At 46.0% G+C, this 23,887-nt stretch overlaps 6 protein-coding genes and 1 non-coding gene across 9 annotated transcripts; 4 read left to right on the top strand and 3 right to left on the bottom strand.

Annotated features, from left to right (window-relative positions):
* The first annotated feature begins 35 nt into the window (after positions 1-35).
* Positions 36-2,093, top strand: LOC112347488 (pentatricopeptide repeat-containing protein At4g02750-like). Its single transcript, XM_024678425.1, has one exon. It carries the CDS (start codon positions 36-38, stop codon positions 2,091-2,093), a length of 2,058 nt encoding a protein of 685 aa, XP_024534193.1.
* Positions 2,094-2,126: 33 nt separating this feature from the next.
* Positions 2,127-3,846, top strand: LOC9642139 (probable tocopherol O-methyltransferase, chloroplastic). The gene is made up of 7 exons (XM_002973616.2): positions 2,127-2,620; positions 2,831-2,997; positions 3,060-3,164; positions 3,220-3,330; positions 3,386-3,478; positions 3,528-3,630; positions 3,682-3,846. The coding sequence occupies exons 1-7, from the start codon at positions 2,269-2,271 to the stop codon at positions 3,789-3,791; spliced, it is 1,041 nt and encodes a 346-aa protein (XP_002973662.1). The 5' UTR covers positions 2,127-2,268; the 3' UTR covers positions 3,792-3,846.
* On the bottom strand, positions 3,812-6,131 carry LOC9642573 (pentatricopeptide repeat-containing protein At5g27110). Its single transcript, XM_024678424.1, has 3 exons — positions 6,065-6,131; positions 3,940-5,858; positions 3,812-3,853 (listed from the first exon to the last, which is right to left on the bottom strand). Exons 1-3 carry the CDS (start codon positions 6,129-6,131, stop codon positions 3,812-3,814), a joined length of 2,028 nt encoding a protein of 675 aa, XP_024534192.1.
* A 669-nt stretch (positions 6,132-6,800) lies between these two features.
* LOC9642439 (aluminum-activated malate transporter 14) lies at positions 6,801-9,154 on the top strand. Its single transcript, XM_024678423.1, has 7 exons — positions 6,801-6,943; positions 7,073-7,608; positions 7,663-7,803; positions 7,869-8,141; positions 8,205-8,323; positions 8,383-8,526; positions 8,591-9,154. Exons 1-7 carry the CDS (start codon positions 6,801-6,803, stop codon positions 9,152-9,154), a joined length of 1,920 nt encoding a protein of 639 aa, XP_024534191.1.
* Positions 9,155-14,608: 5,454 nt separating this feature from the next.
* On the bottom strand, positions 14,609-16,511 carry LOC112347555 (RING-H2 finger protein ATL3-like). Of its 2 annotated transcripts, XR_002992809.1 has the most exons (3): positions 14,878-16,511; positions 14,739-14,802; positions 14,609-14,682 (listed from the first exon to the last, which is right to left on the bottom strand). XR_002992809.1 is itself a non-coding variant. In XM_024678624.1 (2 exons), the coding sequence occupies exon 1, from the start codon at positions 16,149-16,151 to the stop codon at positions 14,892-14,894; it is 1,260 nt and encodes a 419-aa protein (XP_024534392.1). In that variant the 5' UTR covers positions 16,152-16,511; the 3' UTR covers positions 14,719-14,802; positions 14,878-14,891. The 2 variants fall into 2 exon arrangements, 1 of the variants encoding a protein (XP_024534392.1); XM_024678624.1 differs by lacking the exon at positions 14,609-14,682 and having other exon boundaries at positions 14,719-14,802.
* A 3,673-nt stretch (positions 16,512-20,184) lies between these two features.
* Positions 20,185-20,258, top strand: TRNAE-UUC. The gene has a single exon. It is a non-coding gene; the product is annotated as a tRNA-Glu (tRNA).
* Positions 20,259-20,292: 34 nt separating this feature from the next.
* LOC9642438 (alpha-mannosidase I MNS5) lies at positions 20,293-22,864 on the bottom strand. 2 transcript variants are annotated; one of them, XM_024678633.1, is made up of 15 exons: positions 22,739-22,864; positions 22,637-22,679; positions 22,512-22,577; positions 22,385-22,446; positions 22,208-22,307; positions 21,961-22,143; positions 21,861-21,909; positions 21,614-21,793; positions 21,439-21,559; positions 21,308-21,389; positions 21,173-21,258; positions 21,004-21,104; positions 20,813-20,954; positions 20,642-20,762; positions 20,293-20,588 (listed from the first exon to the last, which is right to left on the bottom strand). In XM_024678633.1, the coding sequence occupies exons 1-15, from the start codon at positions 22,837-22,839 to the stop codon at positions 20,370-20,372; spliced, it is 1,656 nt and encodes a 551-aa protein (XP_024534401.1). In that variant the 5' UTR covers positions 22,840-22,864; the 3' UTR covers positions 20,293-20,369. The 2 variants fall into 2 exon arrangements, with proteins under 2 accessions (XP_024534401.1, XP_024534402.1); XM_024678634.1 differs by lacking the exons at positions 22,637-22,679; positions 22,739-22,864 and having other exon boundaries at positions 22,208-22,299; positions 22,512-22,563.
* Between the last annotated feature and the right edge of the window lie 1,023 nt (positions 22,865-23,887).

Raw genomic sequence — 23,887 nt, 5'->3', positions numbered from 1 at the left:
TCGTGGTTACGTCCCCTATTGAAGAACTTCCATAAATGCTGGACGATTCTCTCGGCTGGATCATCTCTCCTGGAAATGGAAATTCTCGCAAAGCCCCATCTCGCGAAGTAATCTCTTATTCCCCAGTGACTCGTCTCAATCCCAAGATCTCTACACCTGTTCTTGCGACTCATCCATCACCTGGTAGTGAAATTTCACCCGATCGATCGAGAAAGACGGCATTCGATCTAGATGCCTGCCCCATTGATCGATCGCATCGCGATCAAGATAGACGCGCCCCCAAAACCCTGACCGACCTTCTTGATGGAAATCCCATGGACCTCAAAGAATGCTGCTTGATCGCGAAATCCTGCCGCAGCAGCGCGGTCGCGCCGCGCATCCACGCGCTCATCGCCCAGCACCAGCGCCAATCGCCGGAGCGCAGCCTCTACCTCTCCAACCTGCTCGTCGAGATGTATGGCAACTGCGGCGATCCAGAATCCGCGCGCGCCGTCTTCGATTCCATCCCCACCAAGGACATCTTCCCCTGGAATCTCATGCTCGCCGCCTACGCCTACAATGGCAACCTAGCCGCCGCGCGCTCGATCTTCGAAGCCATGGCGGAGAGAAACGAGGTCTCCTGGAACACCCTGATCGCCGCTATAGCCAAGGCGGGGAATCTCCAGGATGCCCTCTCCACGTTCGTGAAGATGCCCCAGCCAAATTTTATAACATGGAACACCTTGCTTTGCGTATTTGCCCAAACGCGGCATTTGGACGAGGCCAGGCGCGTGTTTGATTCCATGCCCGGGCACAACGTTCTTTCTCTCAATGTGATGTTAACGGCTTTCTCCCAAGACGGGGATCTAAACGAAGCAAGGCGAATATTCGACACCATGCCCGAGCGAAGCCTTTCTTCGTGGAATTCTATCATCGCAGCACACGCTCAAATGGGGCAAGTGGATCAAACGAAGATTCTGTTTGATTCTATGCCTGAGAGGGATTTGATCTCCTGGAATACAATTCTCTTTTCAACTGCGCAAACTGGGAATCTTAATGAGGTCAAATCATTGTTTGTGAAAATGCCGTGTAGGAATCTCGTGTCATGGAATGCAAAGCTTACAGCGCATGCCAAGCGAGGGCATCTGGAGGAATCTAAAGCTCTCTTTGACCGGATGCCAGAGAGGGACGTGGTATCTTGGACCGCGATGCTCTCGGCATATTCTCAGAACCATAATCTTTCCAAGTCTAAACAGATATTTGATGATATGCCCTGCCGCAACCTTGTCTCTTGGAACGCGATGCTCGCATCATATGCCCAAAACGGGTATCTGGAAGAATCTAAGTTTATATTCGACACAATGCCCTTTCACGATCGCGTCTCGTGGAACTCAATGCTTTCGGCGTACGCTCTTAGCGACAAGCTTATAGATGCGGAAGGAATATTTGAAAAGATGCCCGAGAAGAACCAGATCTCGTGGACCGCTAGGCTCGCAGCATATGCCCAAAACGGGCATCTTTTAGAATCGAAGAGAATATTTTACTCCATGCCGTCACGGGACGTTGTGTCCTGGAACTCGATGCTCTCGGCGCTCGCTCAGAACGGCCAGATTCTCCGAGCAAAATTTCTTTTCAATTCGAGCCCAGAGCAGAGTGTGGCTTCGTGGGTTGTGATGCTCGCGATGTACTCCAATTGTGGTTTGCCGCGATTTGCTTGGGAGCTGTTTGGGCAGATGAGAATCGAGGGCTTCTCTCCGGACGAGGCCGCATTCACCTGCGTTCTCCTCAGCTGCATCCACAAAGGCAACGTCAAGATCGCCCACTCCTTCTTCTACTCGATGATCTTCGACCACGGATTGAGCGCCTCCAAGCAGCAATTCGGGTGCGTGATCGACACGCTGGGCCGCGCGGGGCATTTGTGGGCCGCCGAGGATCTCATCCTCCAAATGCCCTTTGAGCCCATCGCCAAGGACTGGATCTGCTTCATGGGCGCTTGCAACAACCACAAGAACGTCGATGCGGCCGCCCGGGCCGCGCAGTGCGCGCTCGATCTGGACCGCAAAGGCGCCGCGACCTACGTCTTGCTCAGGAACGTCTACTGCGAGAAGCCCTAAAATTCAAACCGGAAGAATCTTCTCTCGCATCTAGAGTTGAACGAGCCCTAAAATTTAAACTGGAAGAATCTTCTATCGCATCTAGGGCTTCCGGGTTTCTCGTGACCATGGATCTTTGCTCACGGGTTAACTTTTATCCTCTCTTTATAAGTGATTTTGGGGGGACGTCACAGCTATGGCTTCCTCTTGCCCTGGGGCCGCGACCGCGCATTCCTGCTCTAGCCGGCCAACGCCATGGCTGTGGGGATTTCGATCGATGCCGCTGTCGCAGCACAAGATTTCGGCCGCTGGATCTGATTCCACGGGAGCGGCAATGACGGCGGTCACGAGCAAGGGGCCGCCAGTGCCGGAGGAGCTCAATCGCGGCATTGCCAGGTTCTACGATTCCTCGTCTAGTGTGTGGGAGGATGTGTGGGGCGAGCATATGCACCACGGATTCTACGATCCCGGGAAGCCGCTCAAAGGCGATCACAGGGCGGCACAGGTGAGAATGATCGAGGAGGCCTTGGCGTGGGCCGGCATTCCAGGTAAGAGCTTTCACGCTTGAGCATTTGTGAGTGTGTGTGTGTGTGTGTGTTCTATGTTTTTGTTTTTTTTCTTGGACTACCTGTGGTTATGTGATTTTAACTTGTTGTGTTCGTTGCTGGATGTTATGTTTGTTCCTGGATCTTGATCGCCCGAGTCTTTTCTTTCTTTCTTTTGAGTCTTTGCTTTTGTTTTTTCCTATTTCTTGGTAGCTGACGAAGAGAAACCGAAGAAAATTGTGGACGTTGGTTGTGGGATTGGAGGCAGTGCTCGACATTTGTCCAGGAAGTATTCGGCAATGGTCAGAGGGATCACGCTTAGTCCCGTGCAAGCTCAAAGAGCAAACAATATCACAGCCGAAGCAGGACTTGGGGAAAAGGTTTCGTTGGCTTGTATGAAATATAGTGAACTGACTTGAGTGTTTTCTTCTCTGGATTTCAGGTGTCGTTTCAAGTCGCGGATGCTTTGAACCAGCCGTTTCCAGACAACGAATTTGATCTCGTGTGGTCGATGGAGAGCGGGGAGCATATGCCAGACAAGCGGAAAGTAAGCTCCATTTGGTACTGGAAGCTCCTCAGATGCTGACAGTAGCGTTCCTTAGTTCATGCAAGAATTGGTGAGAGTGGCTGCTCCTGGTGGTCGTCTGCTAATTGTTACATGGTGCCACAGAGATCTTTCTCCCGAAGAGTCGTCCCTCCGAAAAGAAGAGCAGGTTCTTGTGTCGTTCTGTATGTTCTTTTTGTTTCATCCCGTTATAACACGCTCAGGAGCTCTTGGACAAGATTTGCAGCGCGTACTACTTACCAGCGTGGTGCTCGGCTTTCGACTATGTGGAGCTTGCAAAAGAACTGCAGCTGGAGGTGAATTTAATGCTCCTTTGTAAGCACCAAAGACTGACGCTTTTCACAGGATGTTAGAGCCGAGGATTGGTCCGTGTATGTGAGTCCATTCTGGCCGGCAGTGATCGCTTCAGCACTCAACCCGAAAGCGCTTTTCGGCCTTCTAAGATCAGGTTGTGTAAACTTCTCGTTTCCAAGCTTTCATGCCTAACAAAAGCTTTCAGGCTGGACAACAATCCGAGGAGCCTTTGCAATGACTTACATGATACAAGGCTACAAAAGCGGTCTTATCAAATTCGCAGTCATTACTGGAAGAAAGCCTGTAGCGAGGTAAACTCCTCCGTTTTGCTCCTGCTAATATGAATCCCCCTCTCCTCCATCATTCTTCTCACGCTCCTGGCATCGTCCATCCTCCCCTCGGCAGCATACACCTGTGACAACATCACGTAAGCCATTGCATTCTTCGGATCCCGCTCCAAAACTCTCTCGGCTGCCCGTTTCGCTCTCTCCACATCCCGGCCATCCCTGCACGCTCCCAGCAGCATCATCCAAGCGCAGCTATCTCCTCCCCCAGCCATCCTCGCCGCCAACGCCTCCGCCTCCGCCAGCCATCCAGCTCGTCCCAGAAGATCCACCACACACCCAAGCTGCTCGCTGGTAACTTCCAGTCCATGGTCGGAAGTGATCGACGAGAAGTACGCGCAGCCTTGATCCACAAGCCCGGCGTTTCTACACGCCGAGAGAACTCCGAGAAACGCTACGCTGCCAGGACGAACGCCCTCTTGCTGCATCCAGTGGAAGACTTTGAGAGCAGTGTGGAGCTGCGATCGATCGGTCCCGTGGTGGGAGTAAGCGGCCGCGAGAGCGCTCCACACAACCACGTCTTTCTTCTTCATCCCATCGAAGATCTCGCGAGCTCGACGTAAGTTTCCACACTTGCCGTACATGTCCACCACAGCCGTACCGAGGACGTGGTCGAGCTCGAACCCGGAATCGGTCACGCAGGAGATAATCTTCCCGCCCTCCGCCACGTCGGCAAGCTCCGAGCAAGCGCCCAGCGCCGCCACGAACGTGACCACCGTTGGATTCACGCCCTCGTGGAGCATCCGATGGTAGAGATCTAGCGCGAGCTCATGCCGATGGCTGTGGGCGTAGGCCGAGATCATGGAGTTCCAGGAGACCACATTCCTGGGCTCGATGCCGTCGAATATTCTGCGCGCCTCACCGGCGTGGCCACACTTGCCGTACGCGCTCACCAGCGCGGTTGCCACCACGGCGTCCGTACCCAGCCCGCGGGACGTAATCTCGCGCTCCACCACCTTTGCATGGCGGGCGTTTTCGTTGGACGTGCCAAGTCCTCCCAGGAGTGTGAGAAAGGTGACCCGGTTTGGAGCAGCTTTGAGAAGCTGGTGGAAGATTCTCATGGATTTCTCAAACTCCCCGTTGTGAGCATAGGCCCCGATCATGGAGTTCCACAAGATCAAGTCTTTGGGATTTGTTCTTCTGAACACACGGATTGATGCTGCTGGAGATCCACATCTTCCATACATGGTGATCAGCGCTGTGGCAAGGATCACCTTGTTTTGCATTCCCGCTTGAATCACCAACGAGTGAATCCTCTCGCCATCTAGAAGATCCCCTGGAGAACCCAAAGCATTGAGAACATTCACGAAAACAATCTGGTTTGGCTTCATCCCCTCAAACTGCATCTCTCGGAAGAATCCCAGCGCCAAATCCTTGCGACCATTATGAGCATATGCTGAGATCATCACGCTCCAAGAGACACGATCTTTAAAACCCAAACTCTGGAAGATTGACTCGGCCTCCGGCAAACAGCCAAATCTCCCGTACAAGCTCATGAGCGAAGTCGCCACACAAGCATCCATCTCCTTCTTTTTCGCAAGGATTGTCGTGTGGATCTCCCGGGCAATGGCCAGCGACTTAAAATCCAGAGGAAGAAGCTTGAGAACATTGAGAACAGTAACGATGGTGATGCTGTTTGGAGCCACAGATCCCAGCTCCTTCATTCTCTCAAAGACTTTCATAGCTTCTGAGTAATGCCCCTCTTGGGCAAAAGCTGCGATTGCCGCATTCCAGCTCTCTGGTTCAGTTAGATCCATCCTGGTAAATGCTACTCGAGCACCATCCAAACTCCCACACTGAAGATACATTTTCAAAAGACTGCTGCCAATGGACAAGTTTCCCTCAAGATCCAATGTTCTCACTTGTTGATGGATGCACTTGCCTTCTGCTAGGGATTTGGATTGCGCACAGTGCTTTATCAAGCTCACGTACCGGGAAATTCCCACACATTGATTCTCTAGGTTCTCCATCCCTAGCTGGAGTGGAACTTCGCTGCTAGCCGCTACCAGTTCCATTGAAATAGTAAACTTGATAAGTCCTGATAAGATCAAACAACCAATTGAGGTATTAATAATTAAAAAGGTATTTTCTTTTACATATTTTAATTAAAAATGAATTTGACTTAAACCAAAGTAATTCTTTTATAACTATAAATTCGAGTATTTTGAGTTCAGCTTACCTGAGAGGTAAGCCACTTGTCTGGTTAGAATTCCTTGCCACTTCAAGATTACAGATCTTTGAAACCTTTGACAGTGAAAAGAGAAGTGCAGCACTTTTCACCCCGTGCGGTACCATCTTTCCACTTCGTCATGCCCTAAAGCATGCACTAGTGGAACGCAGCCATTGCTTTAAATTTTGCAAAAGAAATCAAAGTGGCAGGCAATGCTAGCTTCAGCCATTAAAACTGTAGCATATTCGTGGATAATTTTTCGTTCCTGCATGCGAGACAGAAGTACCGTCCGGTGAGTACTGTAAAGTACTGGTCACTGAAGCATCTCTCTAGAAAAAGATAATAGATAAAAATAAATCAAGATCGAAAATAAAGTTGGCAACCACAAATAACAACCATGTATGTGGTCAAAAATTTCTGCTCCTTGCAATCCAGATGCGCTAGATTCCATCGCTGCCCATGATGGAGACAAACACTCAATGTTCTCCATAAGTGAAACATAAACAATGTGTAATGCTATCTAAGAAAGATTATGACCAGTGATAAGCATGGGCCTTAATCAATGTCTCATTTTCGTGGCCTCAGTAATCTCCCGAGCTCATGGGACTAAAATCCATTAGGAATATAATGTACAGTCTGGTGCTGTCTAGTAAAACTCTTAAATAAACTATTGATCTAATAACCTGGTTAACTAATGATGAGGAAAACAATAATCTTTTACAAGGAAAGTATATCCATATGTCTTGGTCCAATCCCATAGATCCACCATTGAATTCGCATTTTAGGTGCACAAACGAATCTAGCGGCAGTATGGGGCCAGTGTCAACATCCTTGGAATATAAAGACCGGACGACTCAAACTTTCGGCAGCGTGCCAAATCCATCTGGAGTTCCCCTGGCAGCGCAAGAATTCACAGCTGTATTTCATCTGGAGAACACTTGTTTGATGAGCTTGTGGGTTTAGACCGAGCTGTTTATAAACCTTAGCAGTTGCAAACAATTCTCTTCAGAATTTCCAAGTTTGTAGGGCGAAGTTAGAGCAATATGATGAGTAGTAGCTCTTGTTTCAGCTCTTGAATGCAGAGCCAATGCAAAGGCCGGCTGGCACCAAAGTCGTCACCACCTGGTTTATGTTTCGTGCACTTACTCTCTAGCAACTCTCAAAATGATACCATCACTTGACCACGATCATCCCGCGGCCGTTGTAGCGCCACTCCCTCCGAATCCAAGTCACCAACAAGAACTTCAAGGCATGAGCACCCGAGCGGAACGATCTTCAAGAGTGTTTCCCGAGGATGTCACGCTTGCACGCACGGACAATGACCCAGTGACGAACCACTTTGCTAGGAGCACTAGCCAAAAGTTTGGGGTCATTCTCAGCTGGATGCGCGCGATTCCGTACGTGGTGTCGTACGCATACGGTGCCGTGTGCTCTACGTTTGGGCAGCTCCGTGCAATTGCCGCCAACGATAGAAGGAAGATCATCCATGCATTCAAGGTGGCGCTCGCGCTAATTATTACCGCTCTATACACTCTTTTCATCCACACCGAGGACTTTGTGGGACACAATGGAATCTGGGCGATCATGTCCGTGGTGGTGATCTTTGAGTTTACAACTGGTACAAAATTTCTTTTGGAGAAGTGGGTTATTACTGATGGTTTTTCTCTTCCAGGGGCAACTTACTGCAAAGGACTCAATCGAGTGACTGGAACTTTCTTTGCCGGAGTTTTGGTACTTGGTATCAGCCAATTAGCTGAAATTGGAGGCGCAGCAGGCTACAAAGCAGTTGCTTGCATTGCCATATTTTTTGTTGGTAAGTTTGGAGAAGATTTTAAAATGAACAGCACTTTTCTCATGGAAGTTTTGCTGTGTATATAGGAGTGGTGGCAACGTTTCTGCGGTTTGTCCCCAAAATGAAGGCCCGATATGACTATGGACTTCTTGTTTTCCTTCTTACTTTCAGCTTGCTCATGATCTCTACAAACTCCAGCCTGCATCCGGTTGAGATTGCATCGTCTCGATTGTACATGATAACTGTTGGTTGTTCTGTCTCCCTTTTCACAACCACATTTATTTATCCAATCTGGGCTGGTGATGAGCTTCATGAACTGACCTCCAAAAACTTCTCCAAACTGGCTGAATCGCTAGAAGGCAAGTCTAACTTAACAATTATTCAATCATGTTATAAGATCTAATCCTATTACGTTTCCTCAGAAACAGTGGAGATGTATTTTGATCCGAAAGCTGAAGAAAAGCTTGTGACTGACGTAAGCGATGCCACATACAAAAAGTATAATTCTCTTTTCACGTCGAAGAGCCACGAGGACTCCCTTGTAAGATTTGCTATCGAAAGGATTTTGATGAGCCAAGCTGACAAATAGAATACTTTCAGGCAAACTTTGCAACTTGGGAACCTCCACACGGCGACTTCAACATAAAATACCCGTGGGGACACTACATAAAAGTTGGGACAGCTCTTAGACATTGTTCCTACACAGCAATGGCATTGCATGGCTGCCTCACATCAAAGTCAAAAGTACGTGTAGCACACTTTTTGAAAAGAAAACCACTAACAAAGTGTCTGAACTTTTGATGATCAGGCACCAATAGAGCTGAGGCGGTGCTTCGAGAAGAAGATTTACGCCGTCAGCAAAGAGATCAACAAAGTAATCACCGAAGTAGGCAACAATCTCAAGAGGATGCAGCAAAACAAGCCCGCAAGCCAGCTGCTTAGCGACGTTAATCAGGCCGCATTCGAGCTCCAGAGATCCATCCAGCGCCACTCAACCCTATTCGTGAACATCAGATTGAGCGACACCATCATCAAAAGCAAGGCTCACAGGCTGCCCATAGCCATCGACACTGACAATTTTATTCCCTGGAGTGGACCCCTAACACCATCATCCCCCATGGAGGATCCTATATTCGAGTTTGACAAGAGAGACAGGATCATTGCCCACAGTGGGCCTCTCACTTGCACATTCGACTACAACATGGAAAGTGCCAATAACTTCTCGCTTGCCACCTTTGTGTTCCTCCTCCTGGAAACCACGGCCAGGCTCAAACATGTTGTGGACACGGTGGAGCAGCTGGGAATCGCCGCCAAGTTTAGAGCCCATTCCAAAGACGAGGAATCCTGCCACCACACCATTGACATCCAATAGCCAAGAAGTCACTCCAATAGAATAATTGACAGTGCTTGTTTGCTTTGGTTTGATTGATGTCTATAATATGTATAGACAAACCAAAGTTTCATAATACATGTCACATTGGGTGGACTAAGCATTATATCAGCCCACTTGTCAACAAGTCTGTGCATCCTTTTTCAAGTTGACTCCCGAATTAGAAGAAAAAAGAAACTTAAAGTCGGCACTGATTGGCAGGAAGCATCAGAAACACTGAGTGGGACATACAGAAGCACGCAAGCACGCACGGCATATTCTAGATATTATAGCTACTTCGTGGTTATAAGTTGATTAGTAATAACTATTGGTAGCTTTAAAATAATATAAAATATAGAAATACTGAGATTAATTTTACTCTTAGTGTCTGATGCAACGGCTATCTATCTATCAATTTTGTAGTATTGTCTAGAATTTTTTTTTTTTTTTATAAAATATCATAATATAATAGTTGTGATTTCCTGTCTAAATATTTTCTACTTGCAGATTATAAAGATAATACAATACTTATAGAAAGTTATAATTATTAATATGTTTGAGAATATTTTGTGTCATTTAGGCAGAAGGTTAATTTTTTCTATTTATAATAAAAATAAAATAAATCAATATTCTCTTTATTTTAAAATTTAATTAGTTAATCCTTGTACACTTATAAAAGGATAAATTTAAATAAGTGTATTTTGTTATACTATATTTATTTACAAAATATATGTTTTATTTCAAATTTAAATGCTAACAAGGATATGTGACAATCTTACCTTAATGAAAGGATGTTGAGAAAAGTTTATTTGATTAAATTCATATAAACCCAAGATACAATCATTTTGTAAAGATAAAAAATAAACGAATGTACCACAAAAAATATTTGGAAACCAAAAACTTTTATCACTATTAATATATAAAACTATATTTCCATTTATTTGAATATTAAATTCACAATTTTTATATTTATCTCATCCTCTAGACAATTTTAATTATGCCTGACATATAAATATAAAATACAATTATGGAGAGATTTTTTATTTGGAGACAATTAAAATTGTGAAGCTCTTAAATAATAATATGGTAAAATACTAATCCATGTTGTCATATATATATATTCTAAAATCCTTTAAGGTTATGAATTTTGATTTTCTCTAAGTGCTTTTGGTTGATGAAAGTTTTAATAATATACTCAATTGCACAGTAATCAGTTACTATTGTAATAAATGTTACTCATATACTTCATATTGTTGCATGATATATTTTTAATAAATTATTTAAATGAATTATAACATTATCTCTGTGATCATATTTAAGAGTATTATCATTTGCACTACATTAATCATACTGTTTTCCATATGTATTATATACCCACATTGATTAATAACATTTAATGAACCGTTATAGATAGAAATTGAATAAGTTTCAGAATTAACTCTAAGATATAATAAAAAACATTATTAATCTTATTAATGTCATGTTTTTAAAATGTTATTGTTTCTAATTAAAATGTATATAATAGTTTATAAAAAAACATGATTGTATTAATATATATATATATATATATATATATATATAATTAAAACATTTATCATAAATTTTAACTTTATATACCATTTAAATTCATAAAAACTTATTAATTATTATTTATACTAATTAATACAATTACTAAAAGAATAAATGCACCTTCCTCATAAAAAAAGCTTTCGTATTGTAAGACGTAGTGGTAGAATTAGTCGTCCAGAAAATACTTTGACTATGTATGACATTCCTTAGCCGCAGCAAAGCTATTCTTCTTGTATCTTTGTCAGCAGTGGCTTCATTCCTCCGTCCCAGTTTGCAGTGTCAGTTTGCCTAACAAGCTAGCACTTGCACTCTTCTCTAAAGACCTTGAGATCGGCATCACTCATGCTTAGTGTTGCTCTGCTGTGGCTTTCGAGAAACAAGCAGACTACTGCCATGAAGCCGTGTCAGTCGGTGGAGGAGTCAAATGATAGAGCAGCGTGTTGGCTGTTAGAATGTGCTCGTTTTCCTTAGTTTTAGGCCAGTATAAGAGAGGACGTAAGTCGGAGGATCAACATTCAGGATCTAGATAGATACTTTTTTTCTTCACTTTGTCGCTGCGCTGGATGTTGAGACCTGGCAGACATTCACATTCTTTTTCTCTGGGTGTTTGATTTGGAGACGGGTTTCTCACTCGCATACTCTCTTAACCCTTGTCAATTTCTGCCCTGAGATGCGAAAGAACTCCAGTAATGATCACACATCTCAGGGATTGAGGAGCGCTGTAGATCTTGGAACTTAGAAGCGCGGCATGAATTCGCTTGGCTTCTGCCTTTGATCTCGGGCACCACGAAGACAACAAACCCGGATGCGTAGACGAACAACGACCAGGACGTGAACGCGGCCAGGCTGAAGGCCCGGCTCGTAGAGCTTAGTCACAGTCATGGTCGGATCCACCAAGAGATTCCTTCCAGTGCTCGAGCACGCAATTGCTGTGCTTCTTCATGGGAGTGCTCGCTTCCCACGTAGTGACAAGCCTCTACAGCCATTAAAGTAGTTTGCTCTAGATCACATTGATACAGATCCAACGATTTGCCCCCTCTCCAATGTAATTCTTGAGCTCTGGAACGTATGGCATGCTCAATGTCTCGATCAAAATTAAAATAGGCTCATCTCAGGTTCCAGTAAGAAGATCTAGTTTGAATCTTGGAAGTGGTGGTATGGGAAGATTTTATGCAGCTCATAGCAATCAGGTGCATGTTCTATCTTAAAGTGGGAACAACAAAAAAAATTGTGCTCCGTCCAAGAGGCCATGATAGGTATATCCTCATGCGGTTTACGAATAGCACGCCATAGGGTGGTTATCCATGGAGAATTGTAACATTGACGGGAAATAAGAGAAGGGCTTTGAAGAGTGTGCAACACAGGCACTGGTGCTGCCGACGAGGCCAGTGCCAAGGAGGATGAACACGGCTAAGAATGATTCTGCGAAACACAAAGTTAACGGATTTCATGTTCTGACCAGGGATGGATGGGGACGGCCTGCAACTATTGCGAGAGAGTTGATCGAGTTAGAATATTTTTGACACAATCATAGAAAACCTTACTGCACATCGCTGGTGGATCTGATGCAGCCATCATCCCTATTGGTATGTCATTCTGGACACTATGTGTCCACCGTTGCTGCGTGAACTCACTGCTCAACTTCATCCATTATACTGAGGATTTGTTGCCTGCAGGGCATTGTCTCAGCGCAACAACGAACCAACAAGAGCTTCGCCCCCGTTGGATGCAATGGATTGGCAGGGGCAATACGCGTTTGTGATGGGCAGTCGAGGAGTGTGAACAATCTAAACAATGCAGAGGTGAGGTGCTGAGATATATGCGGAGTTTCTAGGCGGAAGTTCGACTTGCGATGCGTATCACATGACAGAACCTGTTATGCTTATGCGTTTTTATTTTCTTCTTTTTTATAATTTCTTGTGTTCAAGCAGGCGCGGGTATCTTGCTCTGCATTGAGAAGGCAGTGGCCCAATAGTGATCTCAAAGTTATGAACTTCTCAATCTCTGTTATTCCACTCGTGCCGCTGAGCAAATTCTCGTTTAAAGCATCCGGCTCATGTCCAAGGCAGGACACAACCCCCATTCCCGTGACAACGACCTTCCGTTTCTTGGTCGCCACAACTTTCCTCTCCACGCTCTCCTTGACAGGTTGCACAGGCTGAACAGCCACTCCCGGGTGGGCGGAATGATTTCCTGTCAAGGCAGGGCTCCCCCCTGTCGTGGTATCTTTGGAGTGGGAGCGGAAGTACTCACTGATAGACTTCGTTTCTGAAGGAAGAAGTTGAGCTAGCGATCATTCACATCTCCAATTTGGATGATTCAACACTAGAACTTTCGAGTTCAACGCTGGAGACGCTGCTCTTTTGCTTCGGGAACTCTCTGCCGCCTGCAGAAGTGGCTGCTGCCCCTCCTTCCAAGCGACCACCTTTCATTTCAAGGCCCGACCTCTTTCAGCATTCAAGACTCCAACTTAGCAATTAGATAGAGAAGATATCTATGTGCATTCCTTTAAGCATGCCCTAGACTTCCTTTTAACCATTATAGATAATGTTGTATAGAAGCCCTAACTGTTCATGAACAGTTACGGTTTAGCCTGGAGACTGGCGGTTGCGGTAAACCGTGTGGGTTGTGAGCAAACGGTAGAAGGGTTAAAGTTTCACAGTGAGAGAAGAAGAGAGAGAAAAAGAGGAGAGAGGAGAGAGTAGAGAAAGAGAGAGAAATGGTGGCGGCGGCAGCTTCTCCACTGCCCTACCGCCTGGTCGCGTCGGTGGCGTCCGAGGCCATGGGCATCGGCAAGAGCTCGGACGTCCTCACCGTGCTCGGGGGCAAGGCGTCGTGCCGCCGGAAGTTCGTGCTCAACGTCCACCTCCTGGACGAGTCGGGCAACCTGGCTGCCAACGTGACCAAGGACGTGACCATCGTCGCGTCGGTGGCCTACGCCCACGACCACTCCCCCGTGGTGCGCGACGACAAGCCCTTCCTTGCGGAGCCGCCGCTCTTCACCACCTTCAACGGCGTGGAGTTCCCCGCCCAGGAGCGCCCCACGCGGATGGTGTCCGGCCGCGCCTCGTTCAAGCTCGCCATCTCGCTGCTCAGCTCCAAGTGCGACAATCGCCTCTTTTGCATCTGCTTCACGCCGCACTTCGGCCCCGACTCGCCCTCCTCCTCCGCCTCGCCGCCGCTCTGCGCGCCCTGCTACTCCAAGCCCATCCGCAGCATCTCGCGCAAGCGCACGCAGTCGACGCCGCTGCTCACCATCCCCATCGTCAACGCGGTGGCGCCGCCGCCGCCGCCGCCACGCTCGCCCGCCGGCCACTCCCACTCGTCCACGCTCTCGCCCACCTCCTCGCCGCCCAACTCCGGGACGCTCACCTCGGACGAGCAAAACTCGCCGCCGCTCGTCATCAACAGCTGCAGCAGCGCCCCGGTATCGCCCACCGCCGCCGCCACCGCTACCGCCGCCGGTACCACCACCGCCGCCACCACCCGCCCCTTCAAACCGTATGCCAGCGTCGGCGCTTGCAACCTCCCACTCTCCGACTTCCAGCTCGGCTGCTCCATCAATGGCGCCGCCGCTGGGAACGCCGCTCCTCCAAACTCCGCCACCGCCACCACCGCCTCCTCGTCGCTCATCGAGCGGGTCCAGCAGCTCCGGAGCGCCTCCCCGACCTGTCCCAGTGCCATCGTTGGCGGCCCCGGCCAAGTGAGCCTCGAGGAGGAGGAGAAGTCTCTCCAGTACATCGAGGTGAGCTTGCAGGAGGTGAACAAGGAGCTCCAGCGGCGGAAGGAGGAGCTGCGGAGCAAGCGGCGGCGGATCCGCGAGGACGAGGCGCGGATGCACAGCATCATCTTCCAGTCTTCCTCGTGGATCGAGAGCCTCAGCGGCAGGTTCAGTCTCTAGTCGCACAGGATTTCTCTGTTTTTTTTTTTTTTTTTCTCTCTTTCGCTCATATTCTTGGTTCCTGTAATGCAAAGCCAAAACTTTTTCGCTCAATTTGTATGAAGTAGTTCAACGAACCGCTGGTTACGAGGACACTGTTTTGTTTACAGTTAACGTATCGATGCAAACTTCCGTATGCTAACTGTTCATAACAGAGAAGAAAGAGAAACGCGTCACCTAAGAATATCTGCTTGAAACAGAAAAACAAAAAACTCACCAGAGTTTTAAAAATCAGCACTGTGATGTCGGGGTGATGGATCCCGGCGTGTGACAAGCCGAGTGATACTGCGATGATTCACAGCAATCTCGTCCGACTGGAGATGGCGAAGTGTCGCGCCTCGAGTCCCTGCTCAGGAGTCTCTTGATGCTCCGGAGGTGCGCTCCCAGCGGGGATCTTTGCCCCCCACCTTCTGCCGAATTGGGCGAAGGCAACTGCGAGGAGCACGCCGACGAGAAGTTGGCGGCGGATCGACGAGGGACATCGATGATGAGCTCGCGTCGCTGCTTCTTGGGCGATGGCGTGTAAGACGCGGCAGTAGCAACAGTCGTCGTCGCCGTCTCGTGCTGTTCTTGTTGTTGTTGAGATGCCGCCGCCGACGAAGAACCAACTGTAGCACTGTTGGAGTTTGTATACGAGCGATTCCCCCAGAACAAAACGCTGGCTGGAAAGTGCTGCTGCTGAGATGACTGACCTTTCAATCCCGACGAGCTTGACGAAGGACCGCTTTGCTCCTGGAGTAGAATCGCTCCTTCGTCCTGGAGGATCTGAATTGCTATAGCAGTAGTACCACCTGTGCTGGAAACCGCTGGAGAAGCATTCGTGCCAGTGATCAGACCCGATACCGCAGCCTCTCGTAGCAGCTGCTCGCCTTGAGACCCGTTGCTGCTTCCACCCTCCACCGCTATAGCTTCCGCGGCCTCGCCTCGCTCGAGGTCTCGATCTCGATCGCTGGAAGCCTCCAATCCCACGCTGGTTCTACACAGCGGGCACGTCGAGTGGGAAGAGAACCACATATCGATGCACTCGGTGTGGAAGACATGGCCGCATTTTGGTAGCCTCCGCCCAGCTTCGTTCTCCTCAAACTCGGACAAGCACACGGCACACTCCAAGATCTCCTCCTCCTCCTCCTCTTCGCGGTCGCCTTCTTTGACCACCTCTCCATCTTTCTTCGTGTAGAAGAAGATGGGGAGCGATTCCAGCACCTCCTTGTCCAATCCCTTGCTCGGCACCACCACGCCGTTGGCGGCAATCCCGGGCTCGACCGTGAATCGCATTCTCCTCCGCCTGCCAAATCGCCGCGACCAAGCCCGGCCGCCTGATCCGCCCCTCGCGGCAGCCCTGAGCCTGGCGCTACGCCAGAACCAGCGCGCGTAGATGTGCAAGAAGAGGATGAAGAGCACGACCACGAACAGCACCACCACTGCCGCGACCATGATCCTGGTGTTGACGGCGGCCGGCGAAGATCTTTCATAGTCGTTATCGTGCGCCATAGCTCCCAGATCCGGCTGGAATTCGATGGATTATCGGCTCTACCTCAGCTTGCCGCGCGATATTTCACCTATCCACCAGGAATTCGACACGATCTAGCAAAATCCTTGCGAATTCTTGGAGATCTTCTTCCCTAGGTAGCAATTCGATGCCGATCTTGTGAAAACCTGCCGGCGCCTCGAATTCTCACCTCCATCGGCGCCGATTCCTGGCCGGCCGCGCGATCTTTCCTGCGAGAATCCAGCTCGCTGATCTAGCCCTAGATAAGGAACACTGCGGCATAGCGAGAATATATTTCGCTACAATCGCCTTCGAGGAAAATCAAGGGCGTAAACAGTGGTCACTGACCAGTCGCTGGTCCAATTTCTGTGACGCGTAGCCGTGAAGACTCGAGAGCAAAATAATCGAACGCAGGAAGTCGTGGCAAAGAAAGACTTTTGGATGCGCGTTTACTCCCATTTTCACGACAAAGAAATATTATATACGCGGGGAATCTAGCAGATTCTATCAGAAACAATAGGGTCCATGGGAAGGACCCGACGAATTGAGCAATTCTAGTGGCAGTAAAAAGAGAGCAACATTTTCTCTTGCAAGTTCTCTAGGTAGGAAAAAATAGTTAAAGCGAACATATACACTTTTAGGGGATATATATTGTCAATATTATTTCCATGGGTGTGACGAGGATTTCTTTTGTCAAGCCATTTCCTTCAAGAGTTTTCACGAGAAACTGAGCACTGGATGAAACATTATATTTCTATTTATATTTCTTAATTATGTGTTAATAAGTATGATTAATCGAGTAATGGATATTTTAGGAATATTAATTATACTAAAATCAAATCATTACAGAAGCAAACTCTTAACTTCAATTTGTTAGAGATTTTAAGAATATAATTAATGAACTGACCATAAAATTTCACCTTTCTCTGTATCATAAATATAAAGATAGCCATTATCTGATACTTCTAATCCTGCTTGATATTTAGAATGTTGTGATATTAATTCCCATATTACAAAGTTATTATTTACTATAGTCAAATGGCCAGTTCTGTCTAGATGTGCAAAACAATCATTTAAGATTTCTGAATTAATGTCTTTGTTTGAAGTCAATAAATTAAACTCTTTACTTTTCCAGATAGTTTGTTTACTTTTAATTTGATAAAAGAATAATTGACAATTTTTCATTGTCAATCTATAATTTGTGTATGGTGAGACTAAGCTATTTCCATTTAATATGGTAGATCCATGTTTGTTAATATCACCACCAATAAGAGATGATCTATAAATATCACAATAACCATCATAATTATTAAGTTTATGATAAGTATTGTTCTCAATAATAAAATTATTATAAAATGTTGGAGGATGTGAACCATAAATATCATATTGCATAGCAAAATTTCTAAAATTAGCTTCAAATTCTCCAAAATACCTTTTATTTTGGTCTTTACGCATTCGTGGAAATATAATCCCGAAGCCTGCGAAAAATATTATAAGCTTCATATCCATTATATCCATATTGTAGTGGGATTATCTTGCATAATGTATAAGTAGGTTCTTTTGCATTAAAACCCAGTGGCAAATGAATCCATAATGTTAAAATACAATATACATTATCAGTAATATAAAACGTTCTTGAGTAACTTTTTGTTGGAAGAGTTTCTTCTCTTTTCAGGGAGTCAATATATTCATCTATATTCTTCAATATAGCTTTAAAATTATCTCGAGATAGTGCATCAGGATCACTGGAGTAAAGCGTCATAGGCTGATCAGGAAATATATATTCAAATGGTGGTGGTGCTAAAATGCATAATGGAAAAGAAATAATAAGTAATATAATCTACTCAATTAATTAATCTAAAAGGATAATAAATTTTTATTGTTTAAGTAGATGATCATCACGTGTTGAAGAGACATGCTTACTAAACCATACATAAAGTCCAAATTAAAATAATTTTAAAATCCACCAATAGATGGACGGAGTTATCATATGTGCAACTGTGCAACCTCTAGCATGGCAAACTTTGTTGCCTTTTAATTCCTTTCTTATCATTTGTTTTTAGCATTTAAGTGGCAATTCTTACCTCAATGGAAAGGGATAATTCCTCTCATATACCATGCAACCTGCTCTCCTGATCATAAAATAAACAGGTTCAATTTGCACCAGCTCTTGAGTGAGTGTTGCGAAGTGTGAGTTCCAGCTCTAGAGCCATGCACTGTGAAATCTCCCAAGTGTGCTGCTGCTACACGACGCAACCTGGCATCAATCCCAGGTCACTACCAAGTGTTTACAGAACCTTGATGACCTTCGTCAGAACCTCTCCCGCGTTGCAGCAAGCGTCTGGATCTGTGCAGCTCCAGCTGCCCGCATGAGCACTGTACTGGCAGGGACCCTAGCAACGTGAGTTGCAGGCGCTTCCTATGGATCGGGGATGATGCCCTGAGAAGAAACAAGACTCGACTCTTGCAATTTGCAAAGAAACTCTTTTACTGATGCCAATCAACTCTGGTTGTCGAGCTGAATTTCTAATGGAAATTAAAGCTTAGTCTTGAAAAAAGAGATCGAAATTGCTTAATAGGAAATTACGAATTCAAGACAAGATCAAGCATCATCCAAATTGGAGATGTGAATGATCGCTAGCTCAACCTCTTCCTTCAGAAACGAAGCCAGCGGTACTAGATCACCCGACTTACGAGCTTCTATCAGTGCAGCGAAGTACTTCTTCTTCCGCTTCTGCTCGAAAGATACCACAACAGGGGGGAGCCCTGCCTTGACAAGTGGAAGAGAGGAAATCATTCGGCCCACCCGACCATTACCATCAGCAAAGGGGTGAATGCTGAGAAACGCGATGTGTAGCCAGGCAGACACCAAGAATGGATCAGCAGAGTCGTCGGACATTGCTTGCCGAGCCTCTTCAAAGAACCACTGCATCTCCGTAGGGATCTGCCTCCAAGGACAAAATCGAGTTTCCAAGTTGCCATTGGTTGTATAGCATGGAACTCGGCGGTAGCTGCCACAAGGCACGAGACAAGCATAAAACCGACCATTGTCAACCTTGTGGTTGAGATTGTTTTCCTCCATAAGTCTCTTGTGTACATCTTGGATCGTCGAGTCATTGAAAGCAGCAGAATTCTTCATGAGGTATTCGAAGCAGGACTGTGTGTTCTCCAGGATTTGCACGATCTTGGCCTCCCTCTTGGCCTCCCTCTTGGCCTTCCTCTTGGCCTTCCTCTTGATGCAACTGGTGACAGGAATACCCTCGATCGAGTCAACGTCGAATCCACGCTTGACCAGCCGCGACAAGCTGCGACCCTCAAGCGAAAACACTCCTTCCAGGACGTTTGTGGTGATGGCTGCGTAGCGGCCAAACTCAGCAATATCAACTTCTGTTCTCGTCTGCCACTTGTGCCGAATCTCCTCCGCACTCCACGAACACGGAACAGACGAGAAAGGTTGAGGTCGCACATAGGAAGTGACTTGCATGCCTTCTTCCACCTCCGCCTCTTCGTCATCTTCATCTCCATCGTCCTCCTCCTGGATAAGCTTGGAAAGCTCCAGCACGGCCCTGTCCAGCTGCTCATCCTTACCACGCCCTATGGCATCTTGGACATCCAGCAGCCGCTGCTGCGCCCCAGCTTTGTCGAACAAAAGATAATGCACTTCCGCAAGCACCACTTTGAGTAGCATCCAGCCAGGGTACTTGTTTTCCTTTTCCACCCTGTGCAATTGCCTATAACGCTGTTCGGCATTCACAGATCGCAAAACAGCGCCCCTCACCGATGCCGTGATGCTCAATGTCGAGAAAGTGGTGGAAGCGGAGAGCCATGCAGCTGCATCTTCTGGATCTAGCGCTGGAAGATCACTTACAAGCGCTCCATGCTCATCGAAGAAGCTGGGCTCTAGCGACCACATGATTCGCGGCAGTCTCTTTCTCTCTCGGACTGATTGTTTTTGATAACAAACCCTATTGATAGGAAAAGGATCTGTGTTTATAAACTGTAATCAACCTTTTTGAACTGCCAAAATTTCATTGATCCATTGTCGTCTAGTCCGGTCAGGATACCTGGCTTTCACCCAGGCGACCCGGGTTCAAATCCCGGCAATGGAAATTAATTTCCCTTTTATCCTTTTTTTTCTTCTTCTGGGATTGTCAATATATGCATCTTATTTTTCTGGGGAAGAAAAAATAATTTCTATATGCTTTTTTTTGGTGATCTTGTCACGAGCAATAACCGGCAAAACTACACGACCTCTTCGCGCAAGTAGTCGCGTCTACGCCACAGTCCGACCTTGAAACGCATCGGTGGTCAGCGCGAGTGTCTGGGATGTGGCATGCCGATTCCACACTTCCTCTGCTCAAGCGAGGACATGTCTTTGATGTGAGAGCGCTGGTGTCTATCGGCTTTTGCCTTGAAAATAGTCGTAGCCTTGACAATATCTGTCAAAACACACAAACGCTACTTATGTTTCGCGAGATTGATCCTCTGGTACCTTGGGACGGGGCTGTTGCTGCCACGACTGGTTGACAGGGAAGAGATGGCCCTCGGTGGAGAAAACATGGTTCTCGCCGTCCAAGAAGCTGTCATCAAATAGCAAATACAAGTATTTGCACCTGTTGAAAGGATTTGTGATCATCAGCACGCAGGAGGTGTGAGTACTTACGTCTCTGATAAGAAAAAACTATGGTGATGGTCTTCTAGTTTCATAGTCATGACATCTCTGACGCTAGCAAAGCCTCCGGGCACGCGGCTAAACACATTGATAGAGTTCATGATTTTCTTTCCCACGTCCAAATACCAAGGATCTGAAAAGCAAAACATACAATCAAATCCAAACTTTTTCTACTATTTTACCTTTTGTAGCTTGGTATAAAAAGAATGTGGACTCCGCCAACTCTGGACGAAGTGGATAGTATCTTTCTGTGGGGTGGACTTTTCCGGCATCAAGTAAGTATCTGAGACAAAAAAAAAAAGATAATAAGGATAGTAAGCAAAGCAGGATCAAAACTCTACAAAACGAAACCTTTCAGGAAAAATACCAAACATCTCCCACAAGCGGAGAAATTCTCTGTGGGTAGCGTTTGCAGCGGCAATATCACCTATCAAAACCTGCAATAAAAGATCATAACGTTTCATAAAACTCTCGATAAATTCCTACCTGTAGTCCAGGCCAAAATGCTTGCAGACTCGTGAACTGCCAGTATGTAGCTTTCCCAGTTCTCATATCAGCGTCATGATACCTGATATAAAGCTCTTTCAATACATATGAACTGTTTACTGATAGTTTACCAGGAACCATATCTATAATGTTGTTGGACAGCTCGGTAAGCGTCCTGAAACATATCCCAGTATTCTTCGCCTCCGAAAAGAATGTAGGCTTTTACCAAATATTCATAGAAGGAATCGATGCCTGCAGAAAGAACAGGCCGGACGGTGACCAAATAATTACATTGAAAAATATTACCAGCACCAATGCCTGAAGAGTACTCAGTCCACCGTCCAGTATTTATGTCAAGGTTCGTTCCCAGTAAGTTCAGTTCACTGCGCATACTCCACAGTTTGCGAAGAGCTCTCAAAGCTAAATTCTCAAACTGTGGATTGCCAGTTAAGCGGGACAACGCTCCCATCTCCAAAACCAGCGAGCCTGAGAGATGAAACTTTTACTTAAACCAACGAAAAGAACGAAGAAAGAAACGAAACTCGCTACTTACCACACCCGGAAGTGCTTGTCTCGGTCGTCTCGTTTGGATGCACTCCGGTCTATAAAAAGCTTTCCAAATGAAAGGTGAGCGTTGAGAAAATGTAGCAAACCTTCAGATTGATCCAAGCGTATGGAATTCCAGTGGGCGTGTCAAAAGCTGGCAGCAATCGCAGTCCCAAGTCCTCTGCAAGCATAAGCAACTGATCATTGTATCCATTTGACATCAATTGTTTTCTCGAATCTTTGGCTAGGAAGTGTGCAGAAATTAATCCCCCTAGTAACCTGATATTACACTGAAGCGAGACTTCACCGTTAAAGAGTTTACGTTATCTGGCTCTGCGATGGTATCAAACGTACCTCGAAAACGTTCACTCGGACATCAACGTCGAAGGATAAATTCTCGGCAAGCCACAAAACTCCCTTCTCAAACTCGCTGCTGTTCTTCATGACTGCCAAGCTGACGAGAATGTTTCATTGTGTATATAAGAAGAAAAGATAAAGAAGAAATGGAAATCCATCCAAGAACACTATTACCTTGACAAGGATTCCACGAGTGTCAAAGCCGATCCACTGTAAGTCTCTGAGAGACGCTCAAGCTAGGAAAAAGAAAAGAAAAAATGATAGAAGGAAGAAAAACTGCGAGAACTTGAGAAAACTTTACCTTAAGATTTCCAAGCTCCTCTAGCGAATCAGTATAACTCAAGCTGAGCGGCTTGAGCTCGTCGTGCTGCCACAGACAAAGCGAAATCTCGTGAGTTTCCTTCGTCAGGAAAGAGAAATGCGTACCGGGAAGGCGTATTTCATGTAGTTGTCGTAGGCGTGATGGAACCTGGCGATCGATTGAGCTCCCAATCAGTAAATACACGAAGGATAGATCACAGATCTTACATATTTCGGACATCCTCCTTGAGAGCTGCGCGCTCCTCAAACCTAGGAATCGGCGCGCTCAGCGCCTCGACGAGCGCGAAGCCTAGCAGGAGTAGCATCATCCACAATCCCTAAATTTTAGAAGTATCAAAGCATATTCTAATTCATGCTAGTGGAAGAATAGAGCGTGACATCGTGAAGGAGAATAAAGTTGGCTCCATCGTCAACACTGCTAACAATGAAAACTTCCATCTTGCCAAAGGTTCCAAGGAACTCGCCAGTGCCACCACTCACAATGTAAGTAAACGATGGAGCCATTGCCACACCCGAGGCCGCCAGCGTCCCTCGATCCATCAAGTCCATGGTAAAGGTGGTGTACACCAGGCCTTTCGCTGGGACTGTGAAAAATCCAATTGCTCTAGTCCAGTCAGGATACCTGGCTTTCACCCAGGCGACTCGGGTTCAAATCCCGTCAATGGAAATTAATTTCCCTTTTATTCTTTGTTTTAGTTTGGTTAAGCAAACCTGTATGGGTTACTTAAAATATATTTAGATATTTTAAGATATTTTAAGATAAGAAATTAAATTAATCTTGTGTTTAAGGTGTATGGCTACGATGCCATATACTAATATTACCATAGTGGGATTTTGGTAGTTGTCAAATTGGTTTCAATCCGAATCACTTGCTCATATATATAAGGTAGAAAATCGTGGCAAAGAAAGACTTTTGGATGCGTGTTTTCATTCCATTTTTACGACAAAGAAATATTATATACGCAGGGAATCTAGCAGATTCTATCAGAAACATTTATGAATAGGGTCCATGAGAAGGACCTGACGAATTGACGATGCGGAAGTTCTCTGCTAGTGGCAGTAAAAAGAGAGCAATATTTTCTCTTGCAAGTTCTCTAGGTAGGAAAAAAGTAGTTAAAGCCAACATATACACTTTAGGGGATATGTATTATCAATATTCTATTTATATTTATTAATTATTGGTTAATAAGTATGATTAATCGAGTAATGGATGTTTTGTAATTAGTTCAAATCATTACAGAAGTAAAATCTTAACTTTAATTGTAAGCATTATTATTTGTTAGAGTTATTAAGAATATTAGTTAATGAGCTGACCATAAAATTTCACCTTTCTCTGTATCATAAATATAAAGATAG

Source organism: Selaginella moellendorffii, unplaced genomic scaffold, assembly GCF_000143415.4.
Source record: "Selaginella moellendorffii unplaced genomic scaffold, v1.0 SELMOscaffold_22, whole genome shotgun sequence".
Classification (NCBI taxonomy): Eukaryota; Viridiplantae; Streptophyta; class Lycopodiopsida; order Selaginellales; family Selaginellaceae; genus Selaginella; species Selaginella moellendorffii.
Note: the sequence above shows the minus strand (reverse complement) of the source record. Positions and strands in the feature narration are given on the sequence as shown.

Excerpts from the sequence above, each read along its gene's own strand:
- LOC112347488 (XM_024678425.1), top strand. The coding sequence starts at position 36 with ATGCTGGACGATTCTCTCGGCTGGATCATCTCTCCTGGAAATGGAAAT.
- LOC9642139 (XM_002973616.2), top strand. The coding sequence starts at position 2,269 with ATGGCTTCCTCTTGCCCTGGGGCCGCGACCGCGCATTCCTGCTCTAGC. Across the intron at positions 3,165-3,219 it reads ATATGCCAGACAAGCGGAAA|TTCATGCAAGAATTGGTGAG; the intron begins GTAAGCTCCATT and ends AGCGTTCCTTAG. Across the intron at positions 3,631-3,681 it reads TTTCGGCCTTCTAAGATCAG|GCTGGACAACAATCCGAGGA; the intron begins GTTGTGTAAACT and ends AAAAGCTTTCAG.
- LOC9642573 (XM_024678424.1), bottom strand. The coding sequence starts at position 6,131 with ATGACGAAGTGGAAAGATGGTACCGCACGGGGTGAAAAGTGCTGCACT. Across the intron at positions 5,859-6,064 it reads TTCTCTTTTCACTGTCAAAG|GACTTATCAAGTTTACTATT; the intron begins GTTTCAAAGATC and ends TGATCTTATCAG. Across the intron at positions 3,854-3,939 it reads CGAAACGGGCAGCCGAGAGA|GAGCGTGAGAAGAATGATGG; the intron begins GTTTTGGAGCGG and ends GGACGATGCCAG.
- LOC9642439 (XM_024678423.1), top strand. The coding sequence starts at position 6,801 with ATGGGGCCAGTGTCAACATCCTTGGAATATAAAGACCGGACGACTCAA. Across the intron at positions 6,944-7,072 it reads AACACTTGTTTGATGAGCTT|AGCCAATGCAAAGGCCGGCT; the intron begins GTGGGTTTAGAC and ends TCTTGAATGCAG. Across the intron at positions 7,609-7,662 it reads GATCTTTGAGTTTACAACTG|GGGCAACTTACTGCAAAGGA; the intron begins GTACAAAATTTC and ends TTTCTCTTCCAG.
- LOC112347555 (XM_024678624.1), bottom strand. The coding sequence starts at position 16,151 with ATGGCGCACGATAACGACTATGAAAGATCTTCGCCGGCCGCCGTCAAC.
- LOC9642438 (XM_024678633.1), bottom strand. The coding sequence starts at position 22,839 with ATGATGCTACTCCTGCTAGGCTTCGCGCTCGTCGAGGCGCTGAGCGCG. Across the intron at positions 21,105-21,172 it reads TTTGGTATTTTTCCTGAAAG|ATACTTACTTGATGCCGGAA; the intron begins GTTTCGTTTTGT and ends TTTTTGTCTCAG. Across the intron at positions 20,589-20,641 it reads AGCAACAGCCCCGTCCCAAG|ATATTGTCAAGGCTACGACT; the intron begins GTACCAGAGGAT and ends GTGTTTTGACAG.